Genomic DNA, 23,386 nt, shown 5'->3' on the forward strand with positions numbered 1-23,386 from the left:
TGTCAGGCTGCCGAAGGATAGCTGAGTGAATTCCAGCCAGTAAGTTGGGAGGCACAAGGACTGAGTAGATGTTCGTGGAAGGTGATGCTGAGATTTCACAAGAGAATAACTAGATAGCGTATGCTGGATCATCTTCCTTTCGGTAGCATCTCTTTTTATAGCAATAACTCAACCCAGAATAATCCACATGCCACATGACCTGTGGAGGTGGTTTTTGACCCTAGCCTGTACGTATTACACATCAAGAGTTTGGAGAATAAATGAGTGAATGAATAATTGTTGTGTAATTGTTGGTACTGTTTACCTGCCACAGTCCATATAACTCTTCTCATAGCTGAAATATCACGGGAATTTTTTTGTACAGTTGGTTGAATCCAGTAAAAGGAAACTAGAAAATTAATGGGGCATGAACATTAGTTAATTTCCTCCCTCATCTTGGCCCAATTTCATAACTTCACTCTCAGCTGAGATGAATAAGATTTGAAACACCAGGAACTGGATTTAAATGTGTCTTAGCATCAACATATCACCCCTTGTTGAAGTCCAGAAGAAAAGAGTGCATGGAGAACAGATGGTTGTGTTGAAGGCACTAATTTCTGCTGGATTCCTAATTCAGCAAAGAAGAGAGGAACCCGCAGCCGCAGCACCCCGTCCCCCTGCCTTGGCTGCTGTGTTTTGTCATGTAAGCCAGAAACCACTGCAGTGGGCTGTGGGGGAGCTGAAGACAGCTAAACCCTCTATCTTTTTAAAAAAAATTATAGTCATAATTTTTCCACCCTTATTCATCAGTTTTCAAAATTTCAGTCCATTTATATGAAACAGCCAGTCACTCGGGAGGTGAAAAGGAGTGGGGAAGGCTTACTTGAAATTTAGTTAAGAGCAGGTGGCAGAGGGAAAGGGCTCTGCATGGTGCTGCATAATCATGGGATGCCCGATAATGTTAGGATGAAGATGTTATTATTTTCCTTGGATGAGAACGTGTCCAGCCTGAATGCATGATTACACTGGTTAAATACTTCTCAGTAGTCTTGCGCTATCTTTATATGTGCATATTTATCTGTGGGCTGACTTTCGGGAAGAGATTCTGAATCAAAATTAGATTGTCAAGAATGATGAGGGGAAGGAAGAAATTATAGAATACTGACCATGTGTTTGAGAAAGACAAGCAGAACTGAATTTGACAGTCAGTTCTGTTTCCTTTGCTTTAACTTGTCTCGAGACAGCGAGACTAATATACTATCTGCAATCTATTCAAATCGAGGGGTGCTGTTTTGACACCAACTGTATACCCTGCCTTGTTCTAATATAGAAGATTCATACATTGCCCTTTGCCAAAGTAGTTGTGGTTTGGGGCTACATGAGTTATGCTGGATGGATAACTACATATGCATTTGATATTGCTGGGGAATGTTTTATGAATTGCTTAACTGAAACTAATAAAAAGGCTAAAATATACGGTAAAGACAATGAGAGCTGTGGGATTTTCAAGTAGGATGAAATTAGTTTCTGGAGCAACTGGGGAAGAGTCCTTAGAGGGGTCAGTCTTGGAATAGACATAGAAGGGTTATTATATTCGGTTATGTGATGAGAGGCGTACGTGTATATCAGGAATTGGGAAGAGAATCAACAAATATACAGAGACAGGAATATGCATTTTGTGATCTTAGGATGGTAAGGGGAAAGTATCCTGTGGTACAGCATTGTAGTTAAGACTTTATTTAACCCCTGGAATGAGAAAGCCTGGGTTCAACTACTGGCTCTATACAACCTGCTAGTTGTGTAACCTTGTACACAACCTACTAAGTGTGTAACCGGGATTAGTTAATCACATTCAGAATGCATAAAGCCTTCTCAAAACCGGGCTCTGCGAGGTCCCTCTCCTGGTATTTATTTATGTTCTTTTCTCCACTCACCCTGGGAAGGACCTGGCCTTGGGGATCCCTGAAAAAGTTGACAGCTGAGGACTGGCTGCTGACAATACTCCCAGAGCAGGGGCCGCACGTTCTCCATGGAAGGGGATCTGGGCAGTGCCTCTCCACATCCATCAAACCGACTAGACTCTCCTACGAGTTCTAATGGTCTGTCTGTTGACTCTGTCAATTTTCTTCTAGATACATTTTTTATTATTTGCCAACAGTGAGTCTCAGCTCTCCCCTTTCTTTGCCCAGATCTCTTTTTCTTTTACTTTCTTTATGGAGTTGATGAGGCGCTCCAGTGCTGTGTGCAACAGCAAGAGTGACAGTGGTCATAGTCTTTAAAGAAATACAATAAAAATTTCTCCAGGGCTTCCCTGGTGGCGCAGTGGTTGAGAGTCCGCCTGCCGATGCAGGGGACACGGGTTCGTGCCCCGGTCCGGGAGGATCCCACATGCCGCGGAGCGGCTGGGCCCGTGAGCCATGGCCGCTGAGCCTGCGCGTCTGGAGCCTGTGCTCCGCAACGGGAGAGGCCACAACAGTGAGAGGCCCGCGTACCGCAAAAAAAAAAAAAAAAAAAAAAAAAAAAAAAATTTCTCCAATAAGCATACCGGTCGCTATAGATTTTTCATACAACCAGTGTGGAGGCAAGAATGCTCCTGTCTTTCCCTAGTTTACTAAGTTTTTAAAAGAATATAAATAGGTGCTGGATTTTATCATATGATTTTTTTGTATTGGTTGAGATAATGCTTTTTCTCTTCCTTTAGTCTACTGGTGTGGTAAATAACATTGAGCTTTTGGAAGCCGCGCCATGCTTGCGCTTCTTAGATAATCCAGTATTGATCATGATACATTACTTTTTTAAAAAACCCACAATGTTGTATTCAGTTTGTTAATTTTACTTAAGGGTTTTGGCATCTCCATTAATCTTTTTAATTTAATAGACTTAATTTTTTAGAGCAGTTTTCAGGGTCACAGCAGACTGAGAGGGAGGTACAGAGAGTTCCTATAGACTCCCTACCCCGCAACAGGAACAGCCTCCGCCATTTCAACATCCCCCAACAGATGGTACTTTTGTTACAACTAACAAACCTACACTGACATCATCATCATCCAAAGTCCATAGCTTACCTTAGGGTTCATTCACTCTTGCTGTTGTACCTTCGGTGAGTTTGGACAAATGCATAATGACAACCATCCACCCATCTTTTTTTTTTTTTTTTTGCGGTACGCGGGCCTCTCACTGTTGTGGCCTCTCCCGTTGCGGAGCACAGGCTCCGGACGCGCAGGCTCAGCGGCCATGGCTCACGGGCCCAGCCGCTCCGCGGCATGTGGGATCCTCCCAAACCGGGGCACGAACTCGTGTCCCCTGCATCGGCAGGCGGACTCTCAACCACTGCGCCACCAGGGAAGCCCCATCCACCCATCTTTATAATATCATATTGAGTAGTTTCCCTGTCCTAAACATCCTCTGTGCTCTGCTTGTTTATCCTTCCCCCTCTGTAACCCCCGGCAACCGCTGATCTTTTTACGGTCTCCATGGTTTTACCTTTTCCAGAATGTCATATAGTTGGAATCATATGGTATGTAGCCTTTTCACATTGACTTCTTTCACTTAGTAATATGCACTTAAGTTTCCTCTAAATTTTTCATGGCTGGACAGCTCATTTATTTTTAGTGCTGAATAACATTCCATTGTCTGTATGCACCACAGTTTATTTTATCCATTCACCTAGCTAAATGGCTTCTTGGTTGCTTCCAAGTTTTGAAAATTATGGATAAGCCTTCTATAAACATCTGTGTGCAGGTTTTGTGTGAACAAAATTTCCATTTTGTAAAAAAGATGTATTTTTTGTCGATTATCAAAGAAAACTGAAGTTGAGCCATATGAAATTTCCAATATTTGATTGTTTTTCACTTAGAGAAATAACAGATTCACATAGTTCAACAATCATGGTTGCGGTATATTACACTGATGGATTTTCATCTGTTAAAGCAATGAACTGCATACAGTCATGCTGTGTAATCCTATTACCTAGTGTTTCTGCTTTTTTATGATTTCATGTTTTTGTTTCATATTGGTAATATCTTCTCAACTCCTTAAATATATTTAGCATCCTTATTTAACAATTTTGGTTGGTATTTTCCAATATTTTTGCTTCACTTGGTTTTGTGCCTGGTTGCCTGCACGAACACTTGTGTTCCAGACAAAGACAGAGACACTGAAAAGGGGACTAGACAAGGAAGAAAGATAATGACTTCTCTTTGGAAGTACTGGGTTTGAGCAAGACACTGGCTGGACCTACAGGGGATGTTCTGAAGGCCCTTAGGAAGAGGCAAATGGAGGTCGGGAGGAGATGGTGAGAAGTGGAGTCTCAGAGTCTGAGAGCTGAGAGATGTCAGAGCAGCATCTCTGTGCCACGCAGCAGCCTCTTTCGAGCTCTGCACTTCTCAGCCTGCTCTTTGCAGGTCCCTGGGAGGTTGGCTGAGACCGGCTCTTCCAGATTTTGCTTCACACTGAAGCGCAATCTAGCTAAAGCTGGAGGTAGCTCTCCCAGTCTGTTTTCTTTTTCTTTCAATCTGGGCTTGGCAGCCACAGAAGGGAAGGGGAGAGGAGCTGATTAGAAAGGAGGGAAAATAGAACCGGGTTTTCAAAAATCCACTTGCCTTCGAAGCACTTGGGGAGCTGCACAAAACCTAATTCCTGGTCCCTTGGCCCCCTAGCAATTCTTGTGATGAGGTCTGAAACCTTCCTTTAAAAAAAAAAAAAAAACAACCCTATGATTCTGAAACAGGTGGTCCAGGGACCAAACTTTGGGAGAGATTGGAAGGACAAGAACTACTCCAGGTCTGGTCTGTATGCAGAGGGGTGGGCGGTTGGGTGGAAACTAGGGATTCCTGCGCCCCTCCCTGCTGTCCCCGAGAGGCAGCACGCTGCCGTCTGTGGCAGATGGATGTGCAAACCTCTGCTTGCTTTAGACGGTGTGTCCCTCTGGTCCCTCCAGCTGAGGGAAAGGAGTGACATAGGGACTCTGGAGCCTCTGGGGAGTATTTATTGAATACAACCATCTTCCACTGAACAAGTCTATCTGTCTGAACCACCTGGCTAGAGAGAATGGATTAGTTCAGAATTCCCTGTGTTTCTTTAATCATGCTATAGGCTCAGAGCAACCTGCAAACAGATTAAACTCTGGGACTTTGAATAGGCAAATAGAGAAGCTGAAATGCAGGTGGTGGTGAGCTGGTGGTGGTAGCAGATTTGCAGCTGGCAGCCATGTGCATGTGTGCCCTGAAGGTCTGGAGAGCAGTATTAAGCCAAACAGGTATTTCTGGAAAAATAAAATATGCTTCCAGATACTCGACTCTAGGGATTCAAGGGAAAAAAATTTCTGTTTCCCTCCCTGTCATTAAGTGAAACCAAGTTATTAACCTATTTTTCGACTAGTGGCACGGCTGGACCTCAGGACTTCAGCAGTGCTGAGGCTTCCCAGCCCTGCCCCACTTCAGCCGGCTAACTTGGTGTGCAAAAATCTAGCTAAACATGGAGGGGGGGACACTAGGGTGGGAAGAAATAGACAGTCCACTCTTTGCCCATTATTTTACAGTGAAAAATATTCCTAATACATTGGCTGATTACTTTTCTCAGATTATAAAAGCTATATGTACCTACAAGTATTCTTGAAAATAGGATGAATGTACAATCTGTGAAAATAAAATCACCTTTCAAGTGTACCAGAGGAAACTGACTTTCAAAATTTAAATTTTCTTGTACGTGGAAGAATCTCTTTGTTAGGCAGATATTCTGTTTTGTTTGTTAGTCCAATGAAAAATTATTATTATTTACTATCGCTGCATTCAAAGTGAGGTCTATTGGAGTTATGTTCTACAGTAAAAGTCATCTGGCCATTTATTTATTTATTTATTTCAGCTTTATTAAGGTATAACTCACAAATACATTTGTAATATATTTAAAGTGTACATCATGGTGATTTGACATATGTACACATTTATGTGCACATTGTGAAAGTAGTCTCTCCATGGAGTTAATTAGCACATCGATCACGTCACATATTTATCATATTTATCTATTGTTTATGAGATCAACTAAGTTCTACTCTCCTAGCAATTTTTAATTATATAGCACAGTGTTATCAACTATAGTCACCATGTTTTACATTAGATCCTCAGACCTTATTCATCTAACACTTGAAAGTTTGTACCCTTTTACCAACCTCTCCTTATTTCCTTCATCCTGCAGCCCCTGGCAACTACTTCTCTACTGGTTCCGTGAGTTCAGCTTTTTACTGATTGATTGATTCCACATATAAGTGATTTCACGTGGTATTTCTCTTTCTGTGTCTGGTTCATCTCACTTAGTGTAATGTCCTCAAGGGCCATGATTGCGTCTCAAATTGTAGGATTTCCTTCATTCTCATGACTGAATAATATTCCTTTGTCTGTAAATACCACATCCTCTTTAGCCATTCATTCATTGATGGACATTTAGGTTGTTCCATATCTTATGATTTATGAATATTGTAAATAATTGTGAATAATGCTGCAATGAACATGAGAGTGCAGTTACCTTTTTGATATCCTGTTTTCATTTCTGTGGGATATACGCCCAGAAGTGGAATTGCTGGATCATATGGTAGATCTATCTTTAATTTTTTTGAGGAATCTCCATTCTGTTTTCCAAAGGGCTGTGCCAGTTTACCTTCCCACCAACAGTGCACAAGGGTTCCCTTTTTCGAAATCTTTGCCAACACTTGTTATTTCTTGTCTTTTTGATGATGGCCATGCTGAATGGTGTAAAGTGGTACGTCAGTGTGGTTTTCATTTGCATTTTCCTGATGGTTAGTGATGTTGAGCATCTTTTCACATGCCCACTGGCCACTTGTATATCTTCTCTAGAAAAATGTCTATGTAGTTCCTCTTCCCATTTTTAATCAAATTGTTCTTTTTTTTTGTGATTGAGTTACATGAGTTCTTTACATATCGTGGCTGTTAAGCTTTATCAGCAATATGATTTACAAATATTTCCTCCCATTCCATAGGTTACCTTTTCATTTTGTTGATGGTTTTGTTTTGTTTTTGCTGTGCAGAAGCTTTTAGTAGAAGGAAAGAAATATCAAAGATCAGAGTGGAAATACATGAAATAGAGACTAAACAGACAATAAAAAAAGATTGATGAAATTCAAAGCTGGTATTTTGAAAGAGTAAACAAAACAGACAAATTTTTAGCCAGACTTACCAAGAAAAAAAGAGACAGCACTCAAAACCAAATTTATAAACGAAAGAGGAGACATTACAACTGACAGCACAGAAATACAAAGGATCAGAGAGACTACTGTAAACAAACAGTGCCAGAAAACTGGCCAGTCTAGAAGAAATGGATGAATTCCTAGAGGGGTACAACCTACAAAGGCTGAACCATGAAGAAATAGAAAATCTAAGCAGACTACAGAAATTGAGTCAGTAATCGAAAACCTCCCAGCATAGAAAAGTTCAGGACTAGATGGCTTCTCTGGTGAATTCCACCAAATATTTAAAGAAGAATTAATGCTGATCCTTTGGAAACTCTTTCAAAAATTAGAAGAGGAGGGAACACTTCCAAACTTACTTTACGAGGCCAGCATTACCCTAATACCAAAACCAGACAAGGACACTACAAGAAAAGAAAATTACAGCCTAATATTTCTCGTGAACATAAATGCAAAAATCCTCAACAAATATTAGCAAACCAAATTCAATAATACATTAAAGGGATGATATACCATGATCAAGTGGGATTTATTCCAGGGAGGTAAGGAAGGTTGAAAATCTGCAAATCAATCAGTGTGGTACACCACATGAACAAAATGAATGTTAAAGTCATTTGGTCATCTCAGTACATGCAGAAAAAGCATTTGATGAAATTAAACATCTATTCATAATAAAACTTTCAACAAACTGGGTGTAGAGGGAATGTACCTCAACATAAGAAAGACCATATATGCTAAGCCCACATCTTAACATTATACTCAATGGTGAAACACTGAAAGCTTTTTCTGTAAGATCAGGAATACGATAAAGATGCCCACTCTCACCACTTTTATTCAACATAGTATTGGAAGTCCTAGCCAGAGCAATTAGGCAAAACAAAGAAATAAAATGTATCAGATCACAGAAGAAGAAGTAACACTGTCTCTATTTGCAGATGGTCTGATATTATATGTAGAGAACCCTAAAGACTCTGCCAAAAATACTGTTAGAACTGATATGCAAATTCATTAAAGTTGCAGGATACAAATCAATGTACAAAACCCAGTTGGTTTCTATACACTAACAATGAACTATCAGAAAGAGAAATTAAGAAAGTAATCCCAGTTACAATTGCATCAAAGAGAGTAAAATACTTAGGAATACATTTAAACAAGGAGGTAAAAGATCTGGACACTGAAAGTGACAAAACATTGATGAAAAAAATTGAAGAAAACACACAAAAATGGAAAGATATTCCATGTTTATGGATTGGGAGAATTAATATTGTTAAAATGTCCATTTTACCCAAAGCAATCTACAGGTTCAGTTCAAGCCCTATCAGAATTCCTATGCATTTTTCACTGAAATAGAACAATTTCAAAATTTGTATGAAAGCACAAAAGACCCCAGGTAACTGAAGTGATCTTGAGAAAGAAGAATAAAGCTGGAGGCATCACACTTCCTGATTTCAAGGTATATTTCAAATCTTTGGTAATATGTATACATATAGCTGATTCACTTTGTTATAAAGCAGAAACTAACACACCATTGTAAAGCAATAATACTCCAATAAAGATGTTTAAAAAAACCAAAAAAACAGTATGATATAGGCATAAAAACAAACATACAGATCAATGGAATACATAGATCATAAATAAACCTTTACATGCATATGTGATCAAGTAATTTACGACAAAAGAGCCAAGAATAAAGGAAAGGATAGCCTCCTCAATTAATGGTGTTCAGAAAACTGGACAGTCATATGCAAAAGAATGCAACTGGACCACTATCTTATTCCCCACACAAAAATTAACTCAAAATGGGTTAAAGACTTAAACATAAAATCTGAAACCATAAAATTCCCAGAAGAAAGTATAGGGAGTAAACTCCTTGAGACTGGTTTTGGCAATGATTTTTTTGGGGGGGGGGGTTTGACACCAAAAGCAAAGCCAACCAAAGCAAAAATAAGCAAGTGGGACTATAAAAACAAAAGCAGACTACAGAACAAAAAAGCTTCTGTTCACCTGACTATTTAAGTAATTAACATGCTTTTATAGAAGAACCAATCTGTGCAGAACTTTTATTTTGGGGGGGGGTGTGGTACGCGGGCCTCTCACTGTTGTGGCCTCTCCCGTTGCGGAGCACAGGCTCCAGACGCGCAGGCTCAGCGGCCATGGCTCACAGGCCCAGCCGCTCTGCGGCATTTGGGATCTTCCCGGACCAGAGCACGAACCCGTGTCCCCTGCATCGGCAGGCGGACTCTCAACCACTGCGCCACCAGGGAAGCCCTGTGCGGAACTTTTAAAGGTACATAGTGGGAATGGATCAGGACTATAAAAACAACGAAAATTGAGGATTCAGTCATAACAACAGAGTTCAGTTTGAGAATAATTGTATGGTACATGCCAAGAAGTATAAAATAATAGGGTAAAAAGAGAATCAAATGTAAAAATGTTACACAGGGTAATGAGGCCACATTAAACCTGCTCCTGCTGCCTTGCTTGTTGGGTTTTCTCAGTGACTGTCATCTATTTCAGAAGACCAGGGACTCGGTTTTATCTTGGTTTCTCCACCACCTTAAACCGCACTCCAAACAAATAGATGGAGACAAGTGTTTGCCCTTGGCAGTGGTTGGGTTAATCTTGGAAGACCTCATAAAGCCATGTTTTTATAAAGTGCTAACCTTTTTCTTATTCCAGGCATGAATTTTATAAGAGAAACCAAGAGACCTTGGGAAATGATTGCGCAGGATTGGCTTGTGTTTAAGCTTTCACACTGCAGAAGGCTTTGGTAGATTTGTTGCTTCAAATCACCCTGTCTTCTCTGACTTTAATCACTGATCTCACTGGCTTTATTTTTTCTCTCATCTCTAACTTTAACTTCTTTACAGGAGCTTCTGGAGGGAAAGAAAAAATCATTTTTTGTTTTATTTTCCCAAACAGCAAAAGTGAGACCTAGGTGAGGTATACTGCATTTTGTATCCTCCCGTGTTCTCTTATTTCTCCTGTGATTCTGCTTGAAATGTGCAGACATCTTGGAGAAATATTTAGCTCTGCCCTCACGCAACAGAAAAATTGTTCCTCTGTACTTTGGTGGTAATGTAATTTTTTGAGTTGCAAGACTTTGATTTAAAATTGTAATGCACTGATGTAGGCACTTGTGTAGGCAGACGGAAGTAACAGATTTAGTGCGAACATGTTTACACAATCATGAATGCTGCCCAGCCCACCCTATATGGTTTTCTCCAACAAAAATTCATTTTTCTCAAAACTTGTTTAAGATAAGCATTTCTCATTTCAAATGCTCTTTTAAAAATATTTCAGAAAAATAATAAAATGACCTAATTCTAGAAACTTTAAGGCTATCCTATTTGCTTTTGGGAAAGGGACTGATTCCTGTGTACAAGAAGAAAGACCCCCAAAGAGCACCTGGTGTGGATAGATGGCATGTGTCTTAGTCACCTCAGGCTGCGAGACAAAATAGCATTGCGTGGGGGCTTACACAATAGACATTTGCTTTCTCACGGTTCTGGAGCTGGAAGGCTAAAATCAAGGTGCTGGCGTGGTTTCTGGTGAAGTTTCTCTTCCTGGCTTGCAGAACTGCCAGCTCCCTGCTGTGTCCTCACATGGCCTTTCCTCTGTGCACGTGTCCTCATCTTAGAAGGACGCCAGTTCTACTGGATTAGGGCCCCACCCTTCTGACCCCTTTCAACGTTAATTACCTATCTCAAAATACAATAATGCTGGGGCGTGGGAGAGGGTGGTTGGTGAGGGCTTCCACATATGAATTTGGGGGGTGGGTAATACAATTCAGTCCATAGCAGCACAAATGCCCGGGATCCTATGATTAAAAACTAAGTGACATATCACCCTAGGCCACAGCCTGTGTCTGACCACAGGTTAAATGAGATTTACTAAACCAGCGTCTGGTGGATTGGGATTCTTGGAAACAGTGGAGGAGTAGGCTCTGCCAGTCCCGAACCTCCTCTTGCTCAACCACCTGGATCTGCATGTGTCACGATGGCTGCAGCAAGAGGGCTCGCTCTGGATCTGGACTTCTGTACCAGCTGCAGCAGTTCCTCGGTTTCCTTGGAGTTTTTCTTCAAGCTCAGCTGTCCTCAGGTCCCCTTGAGAGTTTTCCTCTAATGTGTGCAGTCTGCAACAGGAGCTGTTGCCAGAACTCTCTCTGGTCTGCACACTCCCTTCTCCTTTTGGACCTGCCCTGCCCGTGGGGTTCAGGGATGGTAAGAACGGGGAGGTGGGTTTGATTTCATTTTCAGAGTGGAAGGGAATCTATAGCAATGATGTACAGACACTTCCACACAATCATGGAAGTGTGTGTACATCAGGAGTCTTGGGCTCTGGTTCTGGATCATTTCTTTCTTCCATGCATGCGTTCAGTCCCTCAATCAACAAACCTTTCTTGAACACTGACTGTGTCATGATGCTAAATGATGGGGATGCAAATGAACAAAATAGGTGTAATCCATCTTCTCTGAGGATTTAGAAGTTGTGATATCATTGTCCTCATCTTAAGGTAAAACAGAATGGTAAATCATCAAAACTGGAATGAACCTATAAATTGTGATTTTTTTCCCCTCTAATTACTGGAATGACTAGTTTCCTTAAGGAATTTGGAAAATTCAAAAATAAGCATACATTGAAGTCACCTGTGACCCATGGTAAAGAATATTAATCTTTTGGTGTGTTTCTTCGTAGACTTTGGCCATGTCTATGCACACAAACGTGTATAGTACACATAGATATTTTTGTTTAAAAAATTTGGCATCTTTTATTTTCTGGTTTGAAACAGACTTTTTCTTAGTGTTATTGCATAGATATTTTTCATGTCATTAAATATTATTAATATGCTTGTTAGTGGCAGTTTTGGTGATCTATCATATATATGTCATAACATTTCTCTCTCTCATTCAGGACATTTAAATTATTTTCTCATTTTCACTATTATAAATAAATGACAGTACATGTCTCCGATTGCTTTCTTAAAATGAACTTGTAGGAGTAGCATTTTGGATCAAACAAGTTTTTGCCTTTTGAATATATATTGCAAAATTTCCATCCAGGAAGATTGTATCAATTCACATGCCTATTAGCTATGTACAAGAGTCTTAGTTTTCCTGTATCTTCACTGATATGGATATGTATATTTTATAAACCTTTGCCAATTTAATGGGTGAAAATACATATGTATTTTAAAGTAAGTAATATGAGGTAGAATTTGGATGAACTTCTCTTTATGTATCTTTTAGCTATTTTCATTTCTACAATTCCTATTTATATCTTTTGCTTATTTTAATATTATTTTTTCTTATAAATTTGTTAGAACACTCTTTATCTTAAAGGTATTAGACCACTTTCTTTTACATATTGCAGATATTTTCCTACTTTGTGGTTTGCCTCTTACATTTATGTATTTCAGATTACAAACATATATATATATGTATATGTATATATTTAGCTGTATCTATCAGTACTGCTTCTTTTGCTTTGTTGTTTAGAAAACTTTCCAATCACAAAGTTAGATATATTTTCCTAGTTTTCTTTTTGGTCCCAAACTATTGGGTCTATTTTGGGAGTCTTTTCCTATTCCATTTTTTTGTCTTATTTTTTCTACGGCTAAAGCTGCACTATATTTGTCCTGGTCTTTCATATGTCAGATCTCCAATATCATTTTTTTCCTACTTCTTTATCCTATTCTTCTGCATTCTAGGAAGTGACTCTATCTGGACTTCACACTGGCCTGCAGTATTGATTCTGCTCTTGCCCTGCTGTGAAAGGTCTTCCAAATTAAGCTGTGATATTTTTAATAGCTTTATTTTATTAACTCAGATAGTACATCTTCATCTTAATCAGTTGTCTTATCTCATCTTTGAGCTTTAATCCTCAGTCATATTTTCTGAAATTAAATGGCCCAATACAACATGCCGCTTAAAACTTACTTCTATTTATTGTGGTAAATATTTTGCAAAGAAAAAATTCCTTGATGTCTCTTCCTTGAGAGTTTTGTCAATGTCTTCTTTTGAGTCATGTAATTTTTTTCTGTATGCCACTCATCAGTTTAAGGCCTGCCACATGTCCCCAGTGTGTGTGGATCAGCCTTGGATCCTTTCATAGTCCACCCAAAACTCCTTAGGATCTTCTGATCCAATTTCAGCTGTAGGACTGGATGACAGACCATTTCAGTAACCCAGCAGCCTGGGTAGAACATCTTGCCTTGGGGCCTTGGGCAGAGGAGTTTTATTTCTTCCTTCTCTGTGTTGGTAAAGCCTTTCTCTAGGGGGTCAGTCTTCTCTTCCTAGATTTCCAGTTGGTCCGTCTTTCACTATAGGTTTCTGTATCCAACCAATCCGGGTGCACCAATCTGGGAAAGAGCCCTACTCATCAGAGGGAATCTCCGAGACTCATGGTTTCTCTTGGTTTATCTGCATTTAACCTTGACTTCCTAGTGGAGTTGCCCCCCAGTTTTTCTGGGGCTCAGCCCTGGGACCTCAACTTCAGAATGTTAAGTGGGGATCTGCCAGGGCAACCTCTCCTCCTTCCTGAGAGATGGAACCCCCATCTCACATCGGGCAGACATTCTTGGGCAGCTGGGGAGTTAAACCTTTGGTATGTTTTGTCTCTGCTCTAATCAGCTGCTCTTTACCCTAGAATGAGTGGAAATACTTCAAAAATTGGTGGCTTGTGAGAATCACTCTTCTGTAATGATCAGTCCGTTCCAGGTTTTCTTTTTTTCTTGTAGTTCTTGGCTTATGTTAGCTGGTTTCTGGAAGAGGTATAATTAGATACCTATGATGAAATAAGATGGTAAAGATTTAACTAGGAAATCAGCAATGGATCTTAAAGCTTATTTGAAATAACACATCTCCTGCCAGCCTCACAGCGGTGATTGGAGGATAAAATGAGAGGATAAATGTGAAAGGACTTTGAAGGCTGTTAGGAACATTATGCAAATACAAAGTTGCTTTGCTACCGCCACATTTTATGAGACCAGAAATCAGTAGCCCTGTTGGAAGCAAATGTGAGTTGCCAGTTTTTTAAGGAATGTGTGATAATGGAAGATGGTTATTTAGGTGAAGCAGAGAGCCGTTCTATTTCTATGTGTTTCGCCCTCTCCTTTCACAGCGATAGATCTGAAATAGAGGTTGGTCTCGTTCTTTATCCCTGCAAAGAGAAGGCTGGCCTGAATTTCCACTTTAAACTATTTCTTACAGTGCCAAGAGATTGTTTCAGCCAAAGAAACTAATCTGCAGATAGATCTGCCCACGCACAATGCCCAGCAATGGGGGCAAAGGCTTTAATTAAAATGGAAGAGTTGGTCATTTCTGGCCTACCTGGGAAGCTTAAAGTTGATGTGGTTTGTATGAAAGTAATGACTTCTGCTTAAAATGCGAATATTAATGCAAGAAAGAACCTGGGTTTGACTCTGAGTGCAGCTGAAAGAGATTGTAATTCCTTTTTCATGTTTTTTTTCCCCTGAAAGGAATGGTCCTTTCCCCTCTTGAAACTCTGTAAGGTATACATTTAACATATAAGGTATATATTTTTTTCTTTTAAGTTCCTTTCAGTTGGCTTTTTAAGCTCTTAAAAGTAGTGTAAATTTTAGATATTAATTCATCTTTGAAAAAGTCCTAAGGACTTGCTATTGTTCGTGTTTATTTGGATGACATAAGTCTGTTTCAGAAGTAGCTTTCTTCCAGGGCTTCTCAGTTTGGTTGTCTGGACAGTACTTACCATCCCATAATCCAGCAGTCCACAGCCTGCTAGGGACAGGGCCGCACAGCAGGAGATGAGCCGTGGGCGAGCCAGGGAAGCTACATCTGCCACTCCCCATCGCTTGCATTACCGCCGGAACCGTCCCGTTTTTCCCACCCCCACCCCGATCCCAGTCCGTGGAAAAATTGTCCCACGAAACTGGTCTCTGGTGCCAAAAAGGATGGGGACCGCTGCCATAATCTCCATTCACACACACAGAAAGCTAAAGAGACCACACTGTGAAAAGTACACATATTTACCATTGAATTTGTACGTACCAAAATCAAGTTTTCAGTTTTGAAGTAGCACGTGCTACCCTTGGGTTAAGTAGGCTCCACTAAATAACAATTATTGCAATGAAAAAAATATGCATTTTGAATGTTGATAAGGGTAGATGGAAATGTGGTCCGTTATATCAGTATATGTTAAACGCATTCCAGATCAGTGATGCTTTTTACTAATTACAATTATTTTGCATATAAAGTAGACTTAATGAGGAATTACAAAGGCTTGAGCATTGTGAAGTTGTTATTATTTTTATGTTAAAGATGAATCTGTTATAAAAATTAAGAAGGAAAACCATCCAGCCTCCTTCTACCCTAATAAATCATGCTTTTTTTCCTTTTCCCTTGCCACTTCTTCTTGGTATACTTACGAATTTTTATTTAATTGTCATCATCGTATACAAGCCATTTTGAGTTTAGCATTTTCCATCCAACATTCATTACGTAGAAAGCATTTTTTCCATTTCCAACCGAACATAAGGGCATTGACGGTGGCTTGAACCCATCCCCTGTTGTCAAAAATGAAGCTGTCTCGGGCTTCCCTGGTGGCGCAGTGGTTGAGAGTCCGCCTGCCGATGCAGGGGTCACGGGTTCGTGCCCCGGTCCGGGAAGATCCCACATGCCACAGAGCGGCTGGGCCCGTGAGCCATGGCCGCTGAGTCTGCGCGTCCGGAGCCTGTGCTCCGCAACGGGAGAGGCCACAACAGTGAGAGGCCCGCGTACCGCAAAAAAAAAAAAATGTAGCTGTCTCCCAATTTATTTATTTATTTTTGTTCCTATTTCGATAATGCCGCCATGAACATCTTTGCTCAAATTTAATTGTAACTTTTTATGGGGAAGGTTTTGTTTTTAGAATAAATGGAATGGAATTTCGGTGCCTAATTCCAAGCAATTTCACATGGTTAAGGGAAGTTGAGAGGAGGGTAGTGAAGAGAAGTCATTTGGAGAAAGATGCAGTAGGTGACTCTGTGTCCTGTCAGGACAAAGAGGTGAGTGTACCAGGAAGAAAGGGGAGGGCTGCTGCAGAGCTCCAGGGCTGAAGCAGGGCGAGCTGAGAGCACCTGGAACATTCTGCTGGGAACCTCTTTCCCTTTGTCAACCAACGTGATTTGTGGCTTTGGGTTTGAATCAGACTCACTGGGACTCCGTGCTCCTCTCACTGGGGAGTGGACGGTCATTGGGGTTGTTACTTCCTGCCTGAAGTCAGGGTGAGGAGGCCTTGGTCCAGCCTGGAAAAAGCAGCAGGGGGAAAAGAGAGAACCAGGAGGAACGGATGCGGCTAAATGGTGAGCCAGAACGCCTCCCCCATCAATCTACAATCAGGTGGTGTTTGCCAAGACTCTGTTTCTTTTCACCCAGACACTGGGGCAAGGCAGTGCTTCCATCAAACCTGGAGGCTGGGAAGCTGAAGGAGACAAACTAGCCTTCGATGAACAAAATCACGAAGAAGGCTCGTCGCACCCAGCATCGCTCACCACTAACGGCTTCATACCCGAGCTGCTCTTTACTCCCCCCTTTTTTTCCCCAGCTAATGGGCTTTTACTAGTTTTGTCAAACTGCAAGTAAATAACCTAGTGAACTGTGTCTTTGCTGGAAATAGTCTTTTTGAAAGAAATGGTTTATTTTAGGAAAGAGGGAAAAAAAGCCCAACCACAAAACAGGCTGCATTATGAGATTTCCAATTTTGCCATGATTTTGTTCCCTGGGTAGATTGATGCTGCAAGGACCGTGATAAGAAGTTCTTCTATGGTAACAAACGCAAAATTGAAAGCCTACTTCAGCCCCATTTGAGCTCACGCTGTTATCACTTTGTCTTTTCACCAACTACTCGTCTGTGTATGCTCTTCACCAGCCCAGGCTCTGTGGCCACGTTCACTGTCCTGGAGATTTTGACATCTTCTTTTAATTTTATTTATTTTTTGACTATAGCAGTATTCCTAATATTCCCACTACCCCTTACCTCCCCAAACCCCACAATCCTGTAGGAAAGGTGTACACATTTTAGGAATCAACATATTTATCTGCAAAAGGAAAAGTGCTAGTTTGCATGGTCATTCTCAAAAATATGCAGAAGCTAAACCATGTTGTTGAAATTGCCTGACACGGGTTCATATAGGGTTCCATTTCTCTGTCCTACCAATCTTCCAGGCAAACAAGACTCCAGATAACCTTGATTAAAACTTAAGGTAGGGCTTCCCTGGTGGCGCAGTGGTTGAAAGTCTGCCTGCCAATGCAGGGGACATGGGTTCGTGCCCCGGTCCGGGAGGATCCCACATGCTGCGGAGTGGCTGGGCCCGTGAGCCATGGCCGCTGAGCCTGCACGTCCGGAGCCTGTGCTCCGCAACGGGAGAGGCCACAACAGTGAGAGGCCCGCGTACAGCAAAAACAAAAACAAAACTTAAGATACAACCTAGAAAGGACTACAAATATATTTTAAAATCACACTTCAGTATTTTTTAACGTCTCTAGTATTTCTCATGTTCCAATAGCACTTTTAAACCCATTTAAAGACAGTCCAGGGACTGTTTGGAAGCACAGTCTTTGTGCTCCAGGAAAAATGAAGGAATTAAAAAAGTGATAAATGAGGGAAACCAGACAGAAAGGATTTACACTACATCCTGTAAACAAGATGCAATTTGCTGTGTATTCTCTGAAAATCACTTTGCCTTTGTGGCTAATCCATGAAGGCAAACCATTATTCAGGAGGTCGGCTAGAACCCAATTATAAAGAATGACAAGTGGAACCAAGGACTGGAAAAGAAGGAAAAAAATCTCTGAGTAAAGGAAGGGGATGGGGGACTTGGAATCAGGTAGCAAAGGATTCAAGGAGAGTTCATATCATGGAGATCACATAGAACTCGAAGTTAGGACTGATGCAGTCTGCAGTGAGCGATGTTTAACATTATATGGATTACAGTGTTTCCAATACAATGTCTCATTTTTGTTTTTTTTTTTTTTTGCGGTACGCGGGCCTCTCACTATTGTGGCCTCTCCCGTTGCGGAGCACAGGCTCCGGACGCACACGCCCAGCGGCCATGGCTCACGGGCCCAGCCGCTCCGCCGCATGTGGGATCTTCCCGGACCGGGACACGAACCCGTGTCCCCTGCATCGGCAGGCGGACTCTCAACCACTGCGCCACCAGGGAAGCCCCGGTCACATTGTTTTAAGCTGTCTCTCATTTTTTAAAATTTATTTATTTATTTATTTATTTATTTATTTATTATTTTTGGCTGTGTTGGTTGGCTCTTCGTTTCTGTGCGAGGGCTTTCTCTAGTTGTGGCGAACTTCTGACTCTTTTATTGGTGTTTTCAGCCCACCATCCTGCCTCAGGTAGCAACTGGGAAGTTAGAACTGCAGTGTTGTTTAGAGGTGAGGGGAGTTTGGATGGGCTCTCAGTTCAGCAAAGGAGGAAAGATGGAAATAAGAAAGGCAGGAATAAAGACGCAGATGTAGAGAACGGACGTGTGGACGTGGGGGTGGGATGAACTGGGAGATTGGGATTGACATATATGTACTACCATGTGTAAAACAGCTAGTAGGAACCTGCTGTATAGCACAGGGAGCTCAGCTCGGTGCTCTGTGGTGACCTAGATGTGTGGGATGGGGGATGGGAGGGAGGTCCAAGAGGGAGGGGATATATGTATACATAGAGCTGATTCACTTCGTTGTACAACAGAAACTAACACAACATTGTAAAGCAACTATACGCCAATAAAAATAAATAAATAAGAAAAAAAACCCAGAAAAGGCAATAAATAAATAAATAAATAAATAAGGGGTCAGTTTGTCCACACTGGACACGGAGCAGTCAGGACAGATGGAAATTCACAGTCCTGCTAGTTTGCAGGAGGTGGGGCTTGATTTGTTCAGTTGCATCTGCCTGCTTGCGTGTAGCTTGGCTCTGATCAGGCTTTGGTTGGAGGTGCCGTGTGCGTGTCACCATCCCAGGGCGGCGTTGTCCCTGGCTGCTTAGGGCTGGGCAGCTGCAGTGAGAGAGGGGCTGGGGACCTAGCTCTTCATCACAGTTGGTCCTTGTATTATTCCCTCTGCTGACCTGGTCTTACCTTTGAAGACAATTAAACATTCACTCCAGGCTAAAAGATCCCAATGGTTTCACCTTTCTTCATTAACTCTGTTTTGTAATCCTGAAATTATATTGGCTTGATGACCTTGGGCAAGTCACTTAACCTATCTGAAACTTCACCCCACGGGACCCATAGGAACGTGCTCAGGTGTTTTCTTTTTTTTCAGTTTTAATATTTTTTAATTGAAGTATAGTTGATTTATAAAGTGTTAATTTCTGCTGTGTAGCAAAGTGATTCAGTTACACATATATATACCTTCTTTTTAAAATATTCTTTTCCATTATGGTTTACCATAGGATATTGAATGTAGTTCTCTGTGCTCTGCAGTGAGGACCTTGTTGTTTCAAGTGTTTTCTAAGCAAAGTCCTTTTGGGCATTTGCAGTCACTGGCTATGTGTCCAAGGATTCAGAATGCCTTCTCTTTCACAGTATCTGCTTCTTCTGCTTTTTCTTTCCAGAGTCGAAAACATGCCAGTAAAGTCCGACTATATTACATGCTTCACCCCAGGGACGGTGGGTGTCCCGCAAAGAGACTCCGATCAGAGAATGTGAGTATCTGATGCCACATGTTATCCTTGGATAATTTGTTCTGTTTGCTAAAAACTTTGCAGGTCTGGGAATTGCAGTTATGTCCAGCTAAGTGAGTTGAAATCGTTCGCATTAAATGTTACAGAAAATATGACATGTAAGCAAGTCTTCTCCTTTTTTCCTGCCAGAACTTGCCAGTATCGGGTTGGGAGACTTTTTGATGGTACTATGCTGGGATCTCACAGAGAAAAGAACAGACAGAGGTGCTGAGACAGACAGAGGCTGGCTGAGGGGAGGCGGGCACCTTCAGAAGACGTGACCTAAGGGCAAACCTGTCAGAAAGATCAGATGCTTTGCTTGCTACATAATGTATGTTTCCTTTGGTGTGTAAAACAGAATGCCGTTTGTTCATTTATAATGAAAGCTGTGCACATCTTGCAAATAAAAATACTCACGGCTTTGATCAGCGTCACCTTTCCCTGAGGGAATGTTTACTTAGGAAGACAAATGACAATTAGAAAGTTGCTTTGAGGGTTTAATGTCAGAGCAAAGGGGTTCCCTTAGCCAGGCCAAGGCCAAGACTGATGAGAGAAATATTGCTTCCTCCCAGCAGGGGACCCTTTTCCTAATAAGTGGAATATTCTTACCCACCCATGGCAGAGACCCTCCATGATAAAAACTGCCGATGAAACACAGAAACTCCTCTCACCCTTTGAGGGCTGAGAGGCTGAGGATGTAGCATTCACACCCCACACTCTCACCGTGCTTGTGATCCTGTTTTCTTTCTGCTGCCATATCGATGCCAGTCTTATTAAAAATTAATACATGATCATCAAAGAGACTGGACAAAAACCGTACTTGTTTGTTGTCACAGAAGAAACAGAGAGAGAAAGGTAACTGCATATGACCAAAGGTAGCAAGCAGTATGGCTGGCAGGGTCCACAGATTCCAAGCCCGTGTCTCAGCATCACAAAATGAGGTGCTCACGTATAGACTCATCTGGATGCTGTGGATTTTTCTTTACTGCCCGCTGAGGAAACAGAGACACATAAGCCACAGACCTGTGGCTTTAAAGAGACTTAAATATAGTGAGACAGGTTAACACTGTATAAAAAATAGCTCTGATGCCACAGTGTGGGTGTTTGTTAACATTTGTACAAAGCCCCATGGAGACAAAGGGCGGATGAGTCATGCCAGGGCCATCCGACCAGGGAAGGTGTTACTGCAGGGTTGGCATGTGAGCTGGGGTCTTTGGGCTTGGATGGGTGGTACCGGATGGAGACATGAGAGTGAGGGGAGGACAGGTGTTTTCTTGGGTGCATCCCTAGCCAAAGAACCTATTAAGACACAGGAAAGTTGGCCTAAGTCAGCTTTTATGTGATCTCAGAAACCTGGGACCACGTTGGAGTCCCGCCCTCCATCAGCTGTCTATTAACGGAGAGAACAGAATTAGGTTTTTTATTTCCTCTTGAAATTATTCAGTGATGTATCCCTTTATTCAATAGCCATTTAGCATCTAATCCTAAGAGTCAGAAACAATAGGATTCACGGACACTTGACAGTTAGCTCTCGGAACACAGATTATTTTCTATCCACTCAAATTCTAATCATGAATGTTTCTGAGCTCCTAGCGAGTCATCCATCAGGTGTAGGGGAGGAAAACCTTTCCTTTCCAGGTTCCTTGGCTGGTCTAATCATTAAAATGACATAAAACACATGAACAGAAGAAGAACAAATTTCATTTCATACATGTGGGAGCCCCAAAGATAGGAGACTCAAAGAGGTGACCAAAACAGGCAACTTTGATGCTTTTTAGACAAAGAAGCAAAGCAATACATTTGTGAGGAATTGACACGACAAAGGCTTTTGGGCTTGGGGTAGCAAATTAGTGAAGGAATAACAAGGTTGGTTTATACAGGCTTCTCCCCGCCCTGAATTCCGTATCTTTGGTGATACGCATGTCTGTCTACCTCCTGGTACAGGGAAGGTGCCTTTTCCATGGGAGATTTATTTCCTGCTTTCAGGGGGACGAAGGATGGTCAGAGTATCCTTCTTGGACCTTGCTGTTTCTTAAGTAACTTCATTAAAAAAAAATCAATATGCCCAAGTGGCTTATTTTGGGGTGGGCTTATTTCTGTTTCCCTTCACAACCAAACAGAAAGGGGCACTGTGACTCCAGCTGTGACCTTGAGGACACGATCTTTGCTGCTCTGGTCAGATCCATGTTTCACCCCACTCAGGCTCCGGTTCTGCCAGACTCCTTGGGGTCAGTTGATAGAGGGGAAGAGGTTCAGATTTTACAGAAAGAAGTGTTTGCAAGGGTACTTTACCAAAGGCCCCTTTGAGAACTTTTTCCTGGATTTTGAAAACTTAGCTCTACCAGTGATTTGTTGATTGCATCATTTTCTATGACTTGTTTAATCACTGTCTGGAAGCAAATAAGTAAGTAGGAAAAGCAACATAATGATCTTACTTTTTAAAAGAGATGGTTGATGCCTTAGTAGGCTGTATGGACATTTCACAGGAGGAATAGATCATTTCCATTAGGCATCTTGATGCATTGGATGCTGTGTGGAAGGTACCCCCAGCCCCTCTCCAGGGCCCTGAGAGTTGATGTGGGTAACTATTTGGGCCAATTTTCTCTGGTACAGACTCACACCTAAGGGTTGAAAGACTAAATACACAAATCGACAATGGCCAGAACATATCTAAAAGTAGAACTTTGACCCACAACCTGCAGCAACCAGTCCAGAAAACCAACCCATTGATATCCAGTAACTAGCCCAGAAGCCTGCCTGCTGTGAGTCAGACTTGTAGGAAGTCAGACCACCGTCTCTAGTGACAATCCAGGAAGTCAAAAAATAGCCCTGTAACAATAGGCCTCGAATGGCCAGGCTTGATGAATAGCTGACAGCTTCCCTAATTTCTGTCCCTGTTTCCAACTTAGGACCAACCAGAAAAAGCCAAATATGTACCCCTAACCAATCACATAGGCTGTCCCATTCTAGGTGGCCCACCTGCAGTTTCCCCAGGCCAACAGCCTCCAATTGGGGCACGGGTGAAACCCACCCCTTTTCCATTATGAAGCTCCTCTCCACTTCTCTGCTTGCCTTTGAGTCTCCTCCAAATGCAGGTGATGTTGGCTGGCTGTCTTGCTACAGCAAGCTCTACGTAAATAGCCTTTCTTGTTCCCATTTGATTGTTGTTTATTTCCACAGGGTGGTAAAATGGGGATGAGGATAAGAATCTCTAAAGTACAGGTTCATCCTAAGACTCAACTGAACTAACCGTTTATATAGCACTTTGTTTTCAAAGTGCTTTCTGCAGGCATTATTATTTTTTATTTATTTGTTTATTTGGCTGCGTCGGGTCTTAGTTGTGCTTATGGTGCACGGGCTTCTCTCTTGTTGTGGCACGTGAGCTCTCTAGTTGCAGCGTGTGGGCTTAGTTGCCCCGTGGCATGAGGGATCTTAGTTCCCCGACCAGGGGTCGAACCCGCGTCCCCTGCATTGGAAGGCGGACTCTTAACCACTGGACTACCAGGGAAGTCCCTCTGCAG

At 41.7% G+C, this 23,386-nt stretch overlaps 1 protein-coding gene across 1 annotated transcript in view; it reads left to right on the plus strand.

The window, feature by feature from the left end:
- The window catches only part of ZMAT4 (zinc finger matrin-type 4), a gene marked incomplete at both ends in the record, with an annotated part of 212,228 nt that overhangs the window by 28,165 nt on the left and 160,677 nt on the right, over positions 1-23,386 (plus strand). The window contains one exon of the mRNA XM_081221023.1: positions 19,758-19,847. Coding sequence (XP_081077149.1) covers positions 19,758-19,847 — 90 coding nt within the window. The remainder of the gene's footprint in view (positions 1-19,757; positions 19,848-23,386) is intronic.

The sequence above is a fragment of the Mesoplodon bidens genome (genome assembly GCF_964165515.1).
Source record: "Mesoplodon bidens genome assembly, chromosome: 20".
Taxonomy (NCBI): domain Eukaryota; kingdom Metazoa; phylum Chordata; class Mammalia; order Artiodactyla; family Ziphiidae; genus Mesoplodon; species Mesoplodon bidens.